The sequence below is a fragment of the Corvus hawaiiensis genome, chromosome 6 (genome assembly GCF_020740725.1).
Source record: "Corvus hawaiiensis isolate bCorHaw1 chromosome 6, bCorHaw1.pri.cur, whole genome shotgun sequence".
NCBI lineage: Eukaryota > Metazoa > Chordata > Aves > Passeriformes > Corvidae > Corvus > Corvus hawaiiensis.
In genome coordinates, this window is record NC_063218.1 from 7081150 (window position 1) to 7098530 (window position 17381).

General features: G+C 43.0%; 1 protein-coding gene across 4 annotated transcripts in view; it reads left to right on the plus strand.

Annotated features, from left to right (window-relative positions):
• SYNE2 (spectrin repeat containing nuclear envelope protein 2) overlaps positions 1-13705 on the plus strand; it is a 175831-nt gene extending 162126 nt beyond the window's left edge. For 3 of the 4 annotated variants that reach the window (XM_048305476.1, XM_048305477.1, XM_048305480.1), the window contains 13 exons: positions 949-1086; positions 1964-2158; positions 3006-3288; positions 3644-3712; positions 4514-4650; positions 5536-5662; positions 7264-7475; positions 9664-9864; positions 10223-10351; positions 10836-11024; positions 11680-11769; positions 11988-12034; positions 12609-13705. In XM_048305476.1, coding sequence (XP_048161433.1) covers positions 949-1086; positions 1964-2158; positions 3006-3288; positions 3644-3712; positions 4514-4650; positions 5536-5662; positions 7264-7475; positions 9664-9864; positions 10223-10351; positions 10836-11024; positions 11680-11769; positions 11988-12034; positions 12609-12834 — 2043 coding nt within the window. In that variant the 3' untranslated portion in view covers positions 12835-13705. The remainder of the gene's footprint in view (positions 1-948; positions 1087-1963; positions 2159-3005; positions 3289-3643; positions 3713-4513; positions 4651-5535; positions 5663-7263; positions 7476-9663; positions 9865-10222; positions 10352-10835; positions 11025-11679; positions 11770-11987; positions 12035-12608) is intronic. The other variant, XM_048305478.1, reaches the window with a different exon arrangement.
• The last annotated feature ends 3676 nt before the right edge of the window (positions 13706-17381 follow it).

Consider the following 17381-nt stretch of genomic DNA (forward strand, 5'->3'; position numbering starts at 1 on the left):
AAGTGCAGGTATGGTTTGGAGTTTCCAAATCAGCTCTACTGTGTGCCAGGTTGTGATTCACCAACAAGGCATTAAACATGGAGATGTGATGGAAAGGCACAGCTCCTGCTGTGCTCCCTGCCTGATGGGGAATGTTGTTGAAGACTGTATTTGTGACACATCTTTGAAGTATCTTGCCCGTCAGTTAAACTGATCTCTGGGCAGATACTCTGTGCTGTGCCCTGGGGGAAACTTGTGACTGCCAGATTTTTAAATACAGCAGTGCTGCAAGCAACTGACAGGGAAAACTGTTAGCTCCCAGAAGTCAGTGGATGAGGCAGTGAGAGCAGTGATGGGGTTTGATCTGTGCAGCTACAAATTGTTATGTTTGGGATGTTACATGATCCCCTTCCTGAGCAGTAAATCCACCCATGAGAACAGGCAAGCTGCATGTCTGTTAGCAGCTTCTGTGGGGCGTGCCATGTCAAACAGTGCATTAATTACACTGGCGTGATCATCCATGATCCAGCCTCTCCATTGTAAAATCAGTAAAAACTGATTTTAATCCCATAGTTTTACTTTAATTAGAGATGGGGTTTGCTTCCTTTGTTTATCTCTGTTTTAAGTTTAGAACAAATTAGATGTTAAGCCTCAGTCCAAGTAACTGTCACTGGTATAATGATGTGGGAGAAGGAATGTGTGGAATCAAGAATATAATTTTATAGAAGCATCTTGAATTGCTAAAATTCTGCTCCGTCTTTTGTACAAATATGTACTAGTATAGGGCACAGTTCTAGCATCATCAAAGGAAGAGGACAGGTTTTATACATGGCATGCTGCTGTTTGTGTCCTAATGGCCTTTAAGGTGAACAGGAGTTTTTAAATAAAACACTGATTTCAGAGAGCTCCTGTGACCTGTCTCTTCTAGTAGCTGAAGTCATGTAACACTGGCTCCTTTTTTCCATCCAGCACTTCACCAATCGGAGAGATGAGTTTGAGGGGACAAGGGAAAGCATCCTTGTCTGGCTCACAGAAATGGACCTACAGCTGACAAACGTGGAGCACTTCTCAAAAAGTAACTTTGACGACAAAATGCGCCAGTTAAATGTACGTATCCTCATGAAGCAGTTGTTTACTGTAGCCCAGTGATCCTGTTGGGCTGCCCTTGCCTGACAGAATCGTCTGCTTTTCTGTAACTTCACAATAGCCACCAGATCTCTGTAGGACTATATTTGTTAGAAGACAGCAGTAAATTGTTAAGACATACTGCCTGAATCAAAATTATGCTGTGCAGTATTTAATTCAGATTAAGTGTTCAAGCTCAGTTCTGTCCTGCCATTTTCTCCTGCCAATGCATGTCAGTGATAGTGGTATCTGGCCTGAAAATCAGCAGATGCTGGTTAACAGTAAGAGCTATATTCCTAAATTCAGGCATTATTTTCTGGCGGCATAGTACAACCTCTCCTAGGAGCTCATAGTTTGTAGCTGGGAATTTCAACAGAAATTAGACATCAGGAATGTGCAGTGATTCTGAGGAATATACTAGTTCTTTGCTACATCATATGCTCATTTCTCCTTTCTCCCTGCACTGTTATTCCTTTGGGATGTAGATTTACTGTTGTGTAGGCTGGAGGCCCAAGCAACCAAACAAATTTCTTGGCTACTGAGAAAAAGATAGTGTACCCAACAGAAAAATGAGCTCTGATTAGCTGAGCTCTCGTATCACGATCCCCTGCAGGCTCAGGACACTGCAGCCATATTGATGTACACATGGGTGGAAAATGCCTCTTCATTTGGAACTGTAATTCTGCTGATAAAACAAACCTTTGGACCTCTTGAGTAAAAAGATATTTGCCAAATTAAATTAGACAACAATGTCAATTGCTGCTTGTCTTTTACTACAGTGAGCTAGGAAACAGGGACAAACCTTAGGCTGGAAAGGGCCAATGAAGAAGTAATTATTTTTCTTTTATGTTCCAAATAGGGTTTCCAACAGGAAATAACATTAAACACCAATAAGATTGATCAGCTAATCGTTTTTGGGGAGCAGTTGATTCAGAAGAGCGAGCCTTTGGATGCCATCCTGATTGAAGATGAATTGGAAGAACTTCATCGATACTGTCAGGAGGTGTTTGGGCGAGTTGCCCGGTTCCATCAAAGACTGACTTCAAGGGATCCTGTAAGAAGCAACAGTTGTTCCAAAGCTTTGATAAGATTTTGGTGTTTGAATTGCAATGGTTATTTTTGGTTTTGAATTGCAATTGCTTATTCCTAGCAGCTTGACTGAGTGGTTTGAGCTCTAAGGAGTTGGGAGCTCTGCAGGAGATGTGCCAGCCTTGCTAAATCTTTGTTGCCAATCCTTTCATGCCTCTCCATCTGCAGAATCTGGAGAGTAACATGGAGGTAGTTCATAAGGTTCAGAATTATGTAGTTGTGGCTTGAAGGCTTCAAAATCTTTTTAGGTGTTTCTAATATCACTTCGTTTTCTTTAATATCAATAATATGGTTAGAATATCTCTTTATGTATTTGTTTGTCCACTCCATCTGTCCACTTTTGTTGTGAAAACCCTGAATGGGGAACAGCATGCACTTTGCTTTTCCCTGGGAACTTTCAGATGATTCTCAGTTTGCTTGGCCTCAAAAAGAAAGAACATCTGTTAGAAAGCCAGGTAAAGGAAGTAACATGAGCAACTACAAGTGGCTGTTCACTCCTGCCTGAGCATGATTTCCTTGCTGTGACCTGTTTAGTCCATTGGGAACTGAGTACTCCTCCTGCAGACTGGACAGATACTGTGGTGGTAGTTGAGTGCCTTGAAAGAAGGGAGGTATCTGCTGATGTGAGGGTTGGTTTTGGCAAAAGAGGAAGAAGGCAGAAATTACATCTCCCTTTAATTTTAGGCACGTGTCTTTGGTTGCTGCATCTCACCACAAATCTGTCTCCAGTGGTACTGTGTGGCTCAATCATTAGCTCATTTAAGATCTCTTGTAAATCTTACTAATATGCAGTAATTGTTACTTATATGTAGGGATTGGACGATGAAAAAGATAACTCTGAAAATGAGACAGACCAAGAAGACTCCAGAGAAATCCAGAATGATCCCTGGCATAAGAAGGCCATCACTGAGGGGCCCTCATCCACACAGTCCCTTTGCCACCTTGTGCCCCCTACTCAAGGCCATGAGAGATCAGGCTGTGAGACCCCTGTCAGCGTTGACTCCATCCCACTGGAGTGGGATCACACAGGTGATGTGGGAGGTTCTTCCTCTCATGAAGATGATGAAGAAGCAACATACTACAGTGCTCTGTCAGGTGAGAACCAATGTCTGGCAGTTTGGCTTGACATGGACAGCTGGAGGATGTCCCTGTGTGGGAAGGGAGGGGGATTGAAGTCTTGCTCCCACATTGTTGGTTGGTTTTCAAGTACCATTAATAGATGTGAGCAGACTCATCTCTTAGATGTCTTGATGAAGGAAATGGTACTGTCTAAACCAAGCTTTTATTTTAGAAACATAAGGTTTTTAGAAGCCTTACTGTTTAAGAATGTTTGAAAATGGTATCAGCCACTTACTTTGCTCTTTGTCTTTGCTGTCCCTCATTGTTTCAGTTGTTCTTAATAGTTGGAAAATATTGAATAGTGAGGAAAATGACATTATTCTTTTTTCAGATGTAGAAATCACTGAAAACCCTGAGGCATATCTTAAAATGACCACAAAAACTTTGAAAGCATCTTCTGGTAGGCACCTGCTAATGCATGTGTCTGAACATGGCAATCTCCCTGTGCTGCACGCTATATTCCTCAACCTCTCTCATACGTAATGTCTGACTTCCTGCCTTGTGTGGACACCATGTCTCATCCTGTCATGGTGTTCTTACGCTGCAGTATCCACATGGACATTAAAAGCAGTCAAGAACACACCATTTAGATTTTGCCTGGTAAATGCCAAGGTGGTTAATGTGCATTTCATTGTACTGATCCAAAGTCTTTTGGTTCTTTCTTGGTGGTTTGCTCTGGGTAGTAACAATTTTTGGTTGTTTCTAATTTTGGTCGCGTAATTACTGAGGGCCGTAGCTCCAACTCTGCAAGTATTTTTCTGTGGTTTGTGCATGACAGAACTACGTGTGTCCTGTCTGTTAAATCCAGAACAAACATTCTCCAAACCAGGACATGTCTAACTTGTTCCCACTGACATGTTGCAGATGTGTGATAGTTACTGTTGGGATGCAAACTTTACAAAACCACGGTGCAGCCTTGTCTTTTGGTTTTTTTGAATACTCATACCTGTATTCAAGCATTTTCCAGAAGAAAACAGAATGTCCCATAACTGCATGGCTCTCATCTCATTACCTTTGAAACACTGTTGATGTTTTGCAAATGTGCATGCTTTGCAAGGAAAGCTGCAAAACTGTCATTTTTATGCCATAACTTGATGCCATTTTATTCAAAGCGCTTTCTAACTTAATACAAAGCAACAGCTTCTTCATGGAGGTGGGATCTTCTGCTCATGGTGTGTGATTTTGGTTTTATTTGTTTCAGGAAAGTCTGTTTCAGAAGCTCATCCTTGGCATTCTCCGGGTAGCCCAGTCTGCAGGAAACACAGATATAACCAGGCAGAGATGGTTGGAAATGTGTTGTCTGGACCAGAGACAAGTACTCCCTATAAACCAGACTATGTGAGTTGGAGGTTCTGTGGGCACTCAACCTGTACTACATAGTTTGTTTGTTTGTTTGTTGTTCTGTGTAACTCCATCCACTTCCCTTCTCCAGCATCAAGGAAAAGAATAGTTGGGGGGGAATTTTCACTTCATGCAAACTTAGACATTATTTCTGGTGGCTCAGGTTGGACTCCTTGTCAATCAGTGTCTGGAGGAGCTTCCTTACTCTGTTGTCACAGGACAAGTCTAGGAGAATTTAACCCCCACAAAGGAGAGAGTGTGAATCTCTTGATACATCTCTGATATATCTCTGATATATCTATACTGATATATCTCCCTTTCCTAAGCAAATTTGAGGGGTCCTTTTCTAACATGTAACACACCATTTAATCAGCTTCTGGGTATTGAAAAATGTGCCAAAATGGCTTATTGTCCATTGCTACCTCAGCCTTGGTGGCTGTTTGCCAGCCATGGCTTCACCAGCAGCTGCCAGGCTCAGTGGATCTGGACCCGTTGTCAGCACTCTTCCAGACAGGGTGGTACTGGTATCTGGCTGCTTTTGTCATCATTAATCCAGTCTCGGAGCCTTAGAGTCAATATTGCCAAGACCCACAATCCAACAAGGAGCATCAGCAAATATACATTGTCTGGTACATGTAGTGCAAAAGCAATTGATTTGCCATGTCCACTCATGTAGTAACTGGCATCACCATGGTGTGTGTTTGTTTACTGGAAAGGCACAGAGAGCCAGTGTAAACTGTTAGCAAAGCTGCAGAAGCCCAGTGCTAAATCTGACATGCAAGAGCTCAGCAGCAGCCCAGCCACCCCAAAGTAACAAAAATTAGGTTGGACCTTTGACGTCCTGTTAACCTGCAGGGCTCACCCACCAAAATGTCATTCCAGGTGAAGCAGCTCAGCTCTGCAAGCAGCAGCAGCAGCAAGGAGAAAATTCCATCTGCCAACATGAGCGATGAGGAGCCCCAGGATGACCAAGAACTTGTGAATATAGCAGCAGCAGAGAAGCAGTCAGGTACAGAGCATTAGGAGTGCCTTTGGGGCTGTGGTGTTTGTCCTGTGACTCTGGAGGGACAAAGCAGAGATGGCACAAAGGCAGCACATTTGGGAACAAAAGAAAAAAAAAAAGTATTTTGCCAAGTTTCACTGAGCTGCCTTCTCACCTGCCTCTGTCCAACCCGTGTGTGCTGTTCTAAGCTTTCACATTTTCTGCCAGAATTGAGATTTTTCTCTCTCATAATATACTTCTATCTCTTGGCTTGTTGCAATAAATGGGAGCAATTTCACTTTTGTGTGATGCTGAACACTTCAGAGACTTTTAATCAGAATTCAAACTGAAGTCTCTGTCTAAAATAAGATTGCTGTGTGGAGTTATTGGCACTCCATAGAACAAGATGCTACAGCTCCCATTTACAGAAATGTTTTGTCAAAGCTGGTAATGTATTCTGTTCTCCAGTGTCTTTACAGTGGTCCTTTCTTGCAAACAGACCAGCAAGCTAGTTCTCTTGACCTTTTAGGACCTCATTCCTGGTTTCAGGTGCTTGAGATTGTAACAACACATTGTACTGCAATCACAAAAGCAAATAATGTGCTAAAAAGAAGGGTGCAGCTACATGCACCAGCTTACTTAGTTTGTGTCTCTGGTCTCACAAATGGTCCAGGGTTGTGTCCCATACTTGGGATGAATAGGAAAAGCCTGAGAATGGTTTAGATATGCTTTCAGAAAGTGTTAGTGATCACACAGGTGGCATCTCCATGCCCTTTAGCACTGAATTGATGAAACATAGAGTCATTAGAATGGTTTGGGTTGGAAGAGACTTTAAAATCCCTTGTGCAGGGACACCTTCCACCAGACCAGGTTGCTCAAAGCCCCATCCTGCCTGGCCTTGAACACTTCCAGGGGTGGGGCACCCACAGCTTCTGTGGGCAACCTGTGCCAGGGCCTCAGCACCCTCACAGTAAGGAATTTCTTCCTAAGATCCAGTATAAACCTGCCTTCCATCAGTGTAAAGCCATTCCCCCTTGTCCTGTCACTCCACGCCCTTGTCAAAAGTCCCTCTCCAGCTCTCTTGGAGCCCCTACAGGCACTAAAAGTTGCTCTAAGGTCTCCCCAGAGCCTTCTCTTCTACAGGCTGAACAGCCCCAACTCTCAGCCTGTCTTTACAGGGGAGGTGCTCCAGCCCTCTCATCATCTTTGTGGCTTCCTCTGGGCTCCCTCCAGCAGCTACACACAGACACAAAACACAAACCCAAGTCCTAACTGCTGGATCATATTTGTCCCATGATGGATTTTGGTTTTCACCAAATGACAGCTGGGCTCATTGAATTCTGTCTCCTTAGATTTGGTCTGCTCTTCCAAGTGAATTAAACCATCTCCAATTAATGTGATTTAGATTCTCTGTAGCATTGCTACGTGGATAACTTGACCAGCAATATGAAATTTAGACACTGCAGAATCTTAAGAAAAGATGTGGCTGAATAAGAGTTAACACATTACAGCTATTATTTGGTCTCAAGCAGAATGGAGAATAATTTACTTGCAAAACTTCTTGCATCTGTTTTTCATACTCCTTCCTTTACTGAAGATTTAAATGTTTGGTTTTTTATTATTTGCAGGCATTATTGATAGATGGGAGCTCATCCAAGCTCAAGACCTCAGAAATAAACTTAGGATGAAACAGAAATTGCAGCAGTGGCAGCAGCTGGACTCAGACCTCAGTGACATCTCTGCTTGGCTTGATAAAACTGAGCAAGAGCTGGAAGAGCTGCAAAAAGTGAAGCTTCCGACCAGCATGCAGGCATTGGAACAAAAGGTCAAGAAATTGAAAGTAAGTTATGGCATGCTGAGAAGAGGGATTTCAAGATGCTCATGTTTTTTATCTGTGTGCTCCTGGGATGAGCTGGCAGCATGGATGCCAATAGCAACGTTCCTGTGCCACAGGGTAGCTGAACTGCTCTCAGCTAAGAGGATGAAAGAGGATCTTAGGCAAGGTGCTTCTGTCTTCATATACAGAGATTGGCAGGCAGAAATAAAAACCTCTCCACCTCTACCTTTCTGTTTTCTTGCACAGTGATAGCGACATCTTTTCCTTGTGCCATTCCCCTATATGCAAACCAGAAACAGATGAAAATTAGCCAGGTCAACAGGCTGCAAAGTCTAGGTTGATTTTTTTTTTTTTAATTGAATCAAGGGCAGGGTGTAATTCCAGCAGGAGACTGACAAAGATCTGCTCTAAAGCTATGGTTTCTGCAAGTTGAGCCAGCAGGTTACCAGGGCACATGTAAGTGCTGGAGCCCTGGCAATCGGGTAATGAAATTCCTCAGGTTGAAGTCTAAGAGAGAAAGTGTTCCTGAAATCTGCGGGAGTGCAAAATCCCTTTGTGCTCACCCCTCACCAGCTGCCCTGTGTGGAGTCACCCTGAGGCTGCTGGTCATTGTGGTGTCACCCTTGTGGTGATGCTCACAAACAGGACACTGCAGGACAGAGGAGGGATTTCTTAGGCATGCTGAGAGTGTGTTTAAGCCTATGTATCCTGGAGTAGTTATTAGGCCAGGGACAATGACTCTGCACTCCAATAAGATTGACTCTGACTCCCTCAGCTAGTCTGGATTAGGCACCAAGCACTAGGAAAGGTTTGGTGGTGCCTCCTGAGTGTAGGGAGGTATTTCCCTTCAGCCTGGAGTTGGGTGTCTGACCTCCTCAAGGAGCAGAGCTTCACTTCTTCTCTGTTCTGCATCTGCTTAAGAGGAGTCCAGCTGGCTGTAAATCCACTTTTCAGACAGTTTGGCTTTATAGGGGTGTTAAAAGAGCCAGTGTGCTGTAAGAAGTGAATTTCATGAGGTGTCAGGACATCCTGATTGCCTGGGATAAGGATAAAGCCAGTCTGCCTGCAGAATGGCTTACTGGTGTTCAGAAGTCTGTGGTAGACTCTTTGCTTTGTCTGATATTAAAAGAAACTTTATTGCCTGGAGGAGGGGGACAGGATCCTTTGATGGGTGAGAAGTAATTTAGACCAACAGTTTTCAACAAGTGGGACTCAGTTCCTGAGAATATAAAGATTGACACTCTTGGATAGAAAGGCTGCTGAGAAAAGCAATCTGGGCTGTGTGGCTTGTGGGATTCATCCTGCAGCTCTTACTTTCCCTGCTGCAAGAGCAACCTGGAAAAGATTGAGTACCCTTGATTCAAACTGTAAACTGGAAGGTACAAGGAAGGTATTGTTTGGCATTCTCTTTTAAAAAAAAAACCTTCAGGTTTTTTTAATTAAAAAAACCTACAGGCTCAGCCTTAACATGAAGGTGGTTAGATGATATTACCTTGGCTTTGCAAATTCCATATTATTCCCCATGCAATTCTAAGGGAGAGCAGGAAAGCAGGCAGGACTGCCTTTGGGCCTTGACAAGACAGAGAAATGGGCTGACAGAAACTCAGACCAGAGAGAAGAAAAATAATTTCTCACAATGGGGTGGTGTGGTGTGGGACCGGGGGCCCAGAGGAGGTGGGGAATCTCCATCCTGCGAGATACTGAAAATTTGAGTGGATGAGGCCCTCAGCCTCCTGCTCAGAGTTTGAAGTTGGTCCTATTTGAAACAGGAGAACAGAGCACAGACCTCCAGATGTCCCTGTCAGCATTATTCTAGGATTCTAGAATGGCAGAACCTTTATCAATTAGGAGAAAATACCGTGTGATGACCTATGGGAGTATTTGTCCAAATGTCAGGGAAAGAGGCAGCTCAGAGGAATTGAAAGGCAGGTGTGGATTAAGTCATAGTGCCTGAGACTTAGGGAGAAGCACAAGCCCAATCACACTTATTTTCTTCAAAGTGAAGGTTTTGGCTTTAAAAAAAACCCCAAACATAAACCTACCTTAATGTGTTTTTCAGCAGTATTGGAAAGCCACCAGATTCAAACATCTTCCCCAATACCTGTGACACTTTTGAGTGCGTGGTTTCATTGCAAATAAACAACATGTTTTTCATCATTCATAAAAGCTCCTAATCCTCTTTTTCTACCAGGACATGCTTAAAGCATTTGAGAACTACAAAGCAGTGTTGCTTTCTGCTAACCTGAGCAGCAAAGAGTTCCAGAAAGCAGACAGCACAGAGTTCAAGGAGCTGCAGAACAGGCTTCGGAAGGTGAACTTGCATTGGGAGAAAGCAAGTCGTGCACTGGACAGCTGGAGGAAGGGTTTACAGCAAGCCTTACTGCACTGCCAGGTGCATATCACATGCCAGCTTGTAAGGGAAAAACTCTTTGGGATGCTGCTGAGGGGTAGATAAGGGGAGAGGGCAGGTGGGTAAATCCTGTGCATCAGTGAAATGGTCACTCACAAGCCAAGACATTTTATTTCCTTATAAAGTTGCCTCTGATGGATTGAAACAGTTTAGTAAAACACCTTTCAAGTGGGTCATACGCCTTTACGACATAGGTGCAATGGTTTAACAAGGTTTCTGTACCCTCACTGATTGTGACTTCGTGGTGGCTCTGTCTAATCTGGTCTGGGCATTTTGTTGGTAGGTGAAGGCGCTGCAAAGGTGTTTTCTCTCTTATGTGCCAGTATTTTTGTTTGTCTAGGATTTCCATGACCAGAGCCAAAAACTAATCCTGTGGTTAGCAAGTGCTGAAAGCCGGAGGAATGAAGCACAAATCACAGATCCCAATGCTGATCTCAATACAATACTGGAATGCCAAAAGGAGCTGATGGTAAGTGTAGTCTTAACTGCAGCACCTCAGCTCTCACCACACAGTGAAGAGCAGGATGTTTATGTTTCACAGTGTCTGCAGCCTGTCCTCAAACCTGCTGTACTCAGGCATGGGGGTGGTTTTTGAAACAGACCAAGATATTGCCTGTACAAGGCACTTTTTCCATAATTACATATCATAATTAAGTTTCTTATGAGCAGTCTTTATGCTGGAGTAAGACTTCCAATTTCCAAAATTTAATGTTCTCTCTATATGAATTACCTGCTGCTAGAACTATTTTTAAATGTTAGTTCAAGCAGGTACAACCAGTCTCTTCAAGAGAACTTCATTTCCTATGTAGTTGTAATAACCATTCATGTGCCTTGTGGATTCTCAGGCAGGTTGTGTTGTTCCTTAAAGCCTTCCAGAGTTCCTCCCTTTAGGAGAACATCTGTGAAGTTTAAGGTAACAGTCTGTTGTGCTGTTTTTGTTTGTTTGTTCTCAGCAACTGGAGAAAGAGCTGCTGGAGCAACAGCTTAATGTAAACTCCCTCCAGGAGCTCACTGCTTACCTGCTGCTGAAATCAGATGGTGATTACATTGAAGAGGAAGAGAAGGTCCATGTAATTGGAACGAAACTGAAACAGCTGATTGAACAAGTCTCTCATGACTTAAAAACAATACAAGGGAATCTGGTGAGTTGGAATTTGAATACTCGTTTGTGGATCTTCTTTACTGAAAAGAAACAGCATATTAAGAGTGAAGGTATTTATAAAAAAACTGACTCAAAGCGTAAATACTTCCACCTTCAGAAGATGAAAAAAGAACAGTTCTGGCTGTAGGAAAAACTTCAAAACCACAAGGCTAGTACAGTATTGTAACAGAGGAGTTGTGCTGCCTCTGTCCTGAAGGGGTTTGAAGGATAGAGGATAAAGCTCTGAGTAAGGCCTTTGGTCAGGTCTCATAGCTGGCCTTGCTTTGAGCAGGAGGTTGGACTAGATGAACTTCCTGAAGTCCCTTCCAACCTGAATTTCTGTGATCCAAACCAGGTATCAGGCTAGGAGTGTGTAATGAACACACAGGAGCTGAAGTTCATAGCAATGGGTTGCTCATCCTGAGGCCTGTCAGATAGAGAGATTTTCAAGTTAATACCTGTGTGCACCCATTCCATTGTAATTCCTTCAGACTGGGCACTGTAAAACTTTTCTTTATTCTGGGGAACTGGTTATGCTCATGTAAAGGAGCAGTGGGCTGTGCACCTACAGAGGCAGTGAAAGGTGGTTCTTTGCACTTCATTTGTTGTCAGTTTTGAATGTGCATTTTAGAGAGGAAGGTGCCATTATCTTTTAGGATACCAAAACATTCCTGCTGGTTCCAGATGACTTGGACTCAGGAGTCTATAATCCAGAAGAAGAGAAATCCAGCCCTGCTGTGAAGAAGGCAAGTATTTTTTTTCTAATATTTTGCTATCAGCATATAGTGTATTTTGCCACATTTACTGTGGAAGTTCCTCAAATATAATCATTTTAGGTTTAGGTCCACCTACCTTATTACAGCATTTACAATCAGACCTTAAAGTCTACAGCTCTCTTTTCTGAGAAAGAGAAATTCCTGGTTGTTTCTGAAATCTGGACACTAAAAGCTATTTCTCTCAACAGATGGCCCTCAGGAGAACTGCTGATGGCAGAAATGGCAGCAGCACAAGGTATTATTTTATATTTGCCTGATCTTTTGAAAAATAGTGAATATGGCAGAGATGAGCTGTGTGCCAGCACAAAGCTGGGCAACTGTTCCTTGTAGGTTGACACATGGGTGGAGGTGATTTCTGCCTACTTGTAGTGTCCCCTACCAGCTCTGGGCTGCTCTTTAGGGAATGGTTTCCTTTAGTATTCCTGCTCCAGGACCTCTGCAATGATGTGCAACCCTGGCTTGAGAAAATAATTTTTGTGCCAAATGGGGGGATATTTTATGTTTAAATCCTTCTTTAATTCCACCAGCATGCTTGGAAAAAGAAACTTGCCCCTGAGAGTCACTTAGTACAAACAGACCATGAAGGACAAAGGGAGAACATAACCTGTTCAAAGGGTAGATCTCAGTAATGCCAGGGCAGAGAAGAACCTCATCAGTGTGAGTGGTGTCTTTCCTTTGTGCTTCGACACCTATTTGGAATGGTCTGTTTGCCTCCTGGGAAAAGTTAAGCTTGCATCTGAAAATAGGGTAAAAAAACTTGTTTAACTCAAACCCTGAAGTGCCTATTGCTCTTTGTTTCTCCTTTCCAGGAGCGAAAGCCATCCACAACCTGTGCAGGCAAACCCTCGGTCTCCCTCTTTCTTCTACCGAGTGTTACGAGCAGCTTTACCTCTCCAGTTGTTCTTCCTGCTGCTTTTGCTCCTGGCTTGCATGATCCCCTCCTCTGAGGAAGACTACAGCTGCACCCAGGCCAACAACTTTGCCCGCTCCTTCTACCCCATGCTGCGCTACACCAACGGGCCCCCCCCGACCTAGGGCACCCTGCAGTCACACCAAAACACTCTCGGGTGGTGCTTTTTTCTCCACGCTGCTCTAGCATCAATCAAGCAGCAAATTTCACATCTCAAAATGTATATCTTGACAAAATTTCAGTGTTCTTTTTGTACGGAAAACAAAACTTTTTCTATAGATTTTTTTTTTTAAACTGTAAGCAACACACTTTATACTTTGATGCAATAGATACACTATTTTATAGGGGCAGTGCTCTTAAGCTTGCAAGGTGTTTGGATACTGAGTTCTTAGATGCAGAAACGGCATCACAGTAATCTTAAACATAGCAGTCTGTCTTGGGTTAGCATGACAAACAAGCAGGTGAAGAGGGACTTCATTTAACATCATTTCTGCATACACTTCACGTTACTTGTATCTTTTGGTACTGTAATCACTTGGTGGAAACAAAAAAAAATTACTTATTTTTGAATCTTTGTTATTGTATTTTATTCATCTAACACGTTCAATATCATGATGCACATTTGTTTGACATAAAGTGTTCTAGTGGTTAGGACTGCTGTGTTGTCTTTTTATACCACCTTTGAAATAAGGAATTGCTGCATTGCATGGAAATGGTTTATAATGCACATATTTTCTAGATGAACATGATTATGTAGACTATCCCTGATGTATACAAATAGTGCAATGACTTTTTTAATGAAAGATTTTTTTTCAGTTTTTAACCTGCTGAATAGTGTACAGTACCTTGGGAGAGAATTGTGCATTTTTATAAGCTTTGTTTTTAAAATTAAACTGGCGCTTGGGCAGTGGCTGGAGAAACACTGTGTACAGTCAGCATTGCCACTGCCCCTCGGTTGTACAGTTTGAGTACTCTCATTAAAATTTTGCCAATGTCTGCAGGACTGTGGGTGTGTCTGGTGGGGGGGGATCAGCTTTAGATTCCAGCAGTGCTGCCCCTTCCACTCCTGGAAGAGTCAGTTACTTTGCCTGCCAACAGAGTGGTGCTGGAAGAAGCACAACCGCTCCCTTGCTTATCAGAGCAAGAGATCACAAATCCAGCAGTGGGGCCTGTGTTCTGTGGCACAGATCCTTTCCTTTGAAACTCTTGGTGATTTCCTGGAGGAAGAATACAAAGTTAAACAAATTAATGCTTATTACTAGTTTGAAACACTGAACTATTTCCTACCCTGGAACTGACTTTCTATAGTGGGAGTGCTGGAGTGGGGAAATGCAGTAGAGCTCAGTGCAGTAATAAGGGTTTTGGTCAAATGCTTTTTGTGTGTTGCAAATCATCCAGGAATTAGCCACTTTCTGCAGTGCTTACCCACAGAAAATAAGGTATCTGATTAGCCTGTGAGAGTTCTCCCACCCTTTCTATGCTTGTCACCACTGATGGTTGCGGATTCCCCATCTTCTGGCAGGGGGAGTTACGAAGCAAACTGCTTTGTCCTGGTGTTCAGAGAATGGCCAAACCAACAGCTTTTTCCCAGCCATGGTGGCAAACCCACTGTGGTGGGGTTTTTTTTGTGGTGGTTTTTATTTCCAGGATATTAAACTAAACTCATAAGCTGTGTTGAGGTGCCAGGCTTGTGCTCCAGCACCACCACCTCTCACACTGGTATTGTATCCAGAGATGGATCCCCCCTCACACCTCACTGCACACAGGCATACACACACTGTCCTCTCTCCCTCTGCCATCATTATTTGGTATTTTCAAAGCAATTACTTCAAGATGGAGCTCATTTAAGTTTCTTACTCTGTAGAAGTGAGCCAAGTCTAACCATTATTTCATTACCAGGTTGTCACAAATACCCATGCAGACCTTTCTGCCAAGAAGTAATAGTCGGTTGCTGACATGATATTCAGTCCTTCCATTAAAGAACCTGTGCAGGGCAGAAAAATTGAACAGTGTTAAAAGGTCTAAGGAAAATTTCATAGCCTACAATTTCCTTTCATTATGAACAGTTACATCAAATTGTTGAGCTGATGTAATATATAAAAAGAGGCGCTTTCAAGAAATTACTTCAAAATGTCACAAAAAAAAAAAAGTCTGGGAAATAACTTAAATCTTTTTTTCTTCCAAACCTATTTTAAATAGTTTTATTTCCAGTTGATTGTAATCACTGCACTGTAGGTTGACACTGAAGTCTGCTTTAAGGAAGTCATTTTATATCCCCACCCACTTCTTTATGTCATCATCTTGCTCAGGACAGGATTGTTGGTGGCCAGAGAAGGAAAAAAAATTATTTAAAAGAGAGGGCAGATGCAGTAGTGAGAGCAAGAACAACCCCATTGTGGTTGTGCACATGCATTGTAGGAATCAAACCAAGCCAAAACTAGTTTTGAGTTGAAGTCTTATTTTCTGGCAGTGAGATGAGGTCTCAGTCTGTTCTCAGCTATACCTGCCTCCCTTCCAGCATAGTCAACAGCAATAAGAAGGCTCTAGGGAGACCTAAGAACAACTTCTGGTATCTAAAGCGGACCTAAACAGGACTGGAGAGCTGGAGATGGGCTTTTTACAAGGGGATGTAGTGGTAGGATAGAGGGTGAGGGCTCTAAACTGCCGAAGGGCACGTTTGGATGAGATGTTAGGAAGAAATTCCGTGCTGTGAGGGTAGTGAGGTGCTGGAATAAATTGTCCAGAGAAGCTGTGGCTGCCCCATCCCTGGAAGCATTCAAGGCCAGGTTGGATAGGGCTTGGAGCAACCTGGTCTGGTGTAAGGTGTCCCTCAGACACTGAGCACCCACATTACATGCTCATGAGACCAGGCTGAGCTCAGCTACAGGAGAGAAATGAACAAAAAGCTGTATATTTACATTTCATGGTGCCTCTTTAGTCGACTGCACCAATCCACAACTGAGTGAAACACAGACAAATACCACCAATCCACAGAACTAAAGACAGCTGGGGGAAAGGGAGGGGCTGGGGTGTTGTGGGGTTGTTTTCACATTACCATAACATACATAAAGTGCTTTAAAAGGCACCACTTTCAGTCGGGAACCCATTTCCATTACAAACTCGTGGAGAGAGTGAAATGTTGATAAACTAAAATGACAGGACTCAGAACAAAAAATTTTGTGGAATATGGGCATAGGAGATGTGGCAATGGCTGTGCCAGCTCCTGTGTGACAGTGTGGTGAGTGAAGAAGGTTTTGTCTGTTGAGGCAGTAGCAGCAGATGTTGGCATTTTTATAGCGTAGCAATCTCATTTTCTTGTTAAATCAAAATTGCTGGCACTCAGTGCATGAGGAGTGTAGGTGACTCTTAAATGTAAAAAGGTGGAGTTAAACAATATACAGAGCACAAACTGAAGTCTTAGCTATGGCTGTGTGCCATTTAATGCACCACACTTCAGTTTAGTAGTAAAATACTGTGAAAAAATAATGTAAATTATACTTACATTCCGTATTTTAGCAATCCACTTGCTTTTCATACTCCCATTTGCAACAGCCTCTTTCAAATTGGTTTATGCACTGGGTCTCCACAACAGATGACCACATCTTAACTGCTTTGCTGACTCATTACCTCACAGGACCTAAGTAATGTCAAACCATTTTTTCTGAGCTGGATGGTGAGGATAGCAAAGGTGCTTCCATGGTTTCCAGCTCTGAGTGTATGGAAGTGTGACAAGACCTGTGGTAAAATTAGGGGAACCTGAGAAGTTACATTCACATCCCAGCAGTACAGAAATTATGGGGTGAAATGCAGCTGCTACTCCCTGGGTGGAACATGGTTGGCATGTTCAGAACTATTCCACGATGAGTCCCCACACCCACAATCTGCAGCCAGCACCTGCTAAGGGGGATGGGATGGGATGGAATGGAGGGTGGGGTGGAGTGGAGACACCTGGCCAGGCTCTGTAGAATCCTTTGCAGGGAGGGGAGCTCTCCAGGGAGACTTAGAGCAGCTTCCAGTACCTGAAAGGGCTACAACAGAGATGGAGAGGGACTTTTGACAAGGACTTGGAGTGACAGGACACTTTGAGGGTGTTGAGACACTGAAACAGGTCGCCCAAAGAAGTTGTGGATACTCCTTTCCTGGAAAAGTTCAAGGCCAGGTTGGATGGAGCTCTGAGCAACCTGAGCAGGTGTCCCTGCCCATGGCAGAGGAGATGATTTTTAAGGTCCCTTCCAACCCAAACCATGCCACGATTTTATAATAAAAGTCCGAACAAGACAAAAATTCTTACCTCAAAAGAAGATGATCACTGGTGACAGCTCAAATAGGATCAACAGTCAGCTTTCTGGGACTCACTGCATTTTTAGGCTCTGCTAAACCACAATAATAATGCAAATACAATAGATACCTTTTATACTCCCTAGGTCATCAAGAGTAAAATAAAAAATTCCAGCATTTAAAAGGATGCTCTCCTTTTACCACGATGATCCCTATATAGATCTATCAGTCAGTCAGCAAGGAATTAACATAATATGACTATGGAAATAAATACACATATTTATTTAAAAAGTATCTTCAAGTGCTACCTGTCTTAGTTTGCTATTTTACAGCAGCACTTACCCCGTTGGGCACTATCTCAAGGGAGAACGTTTCAACACATCTACATATCTTT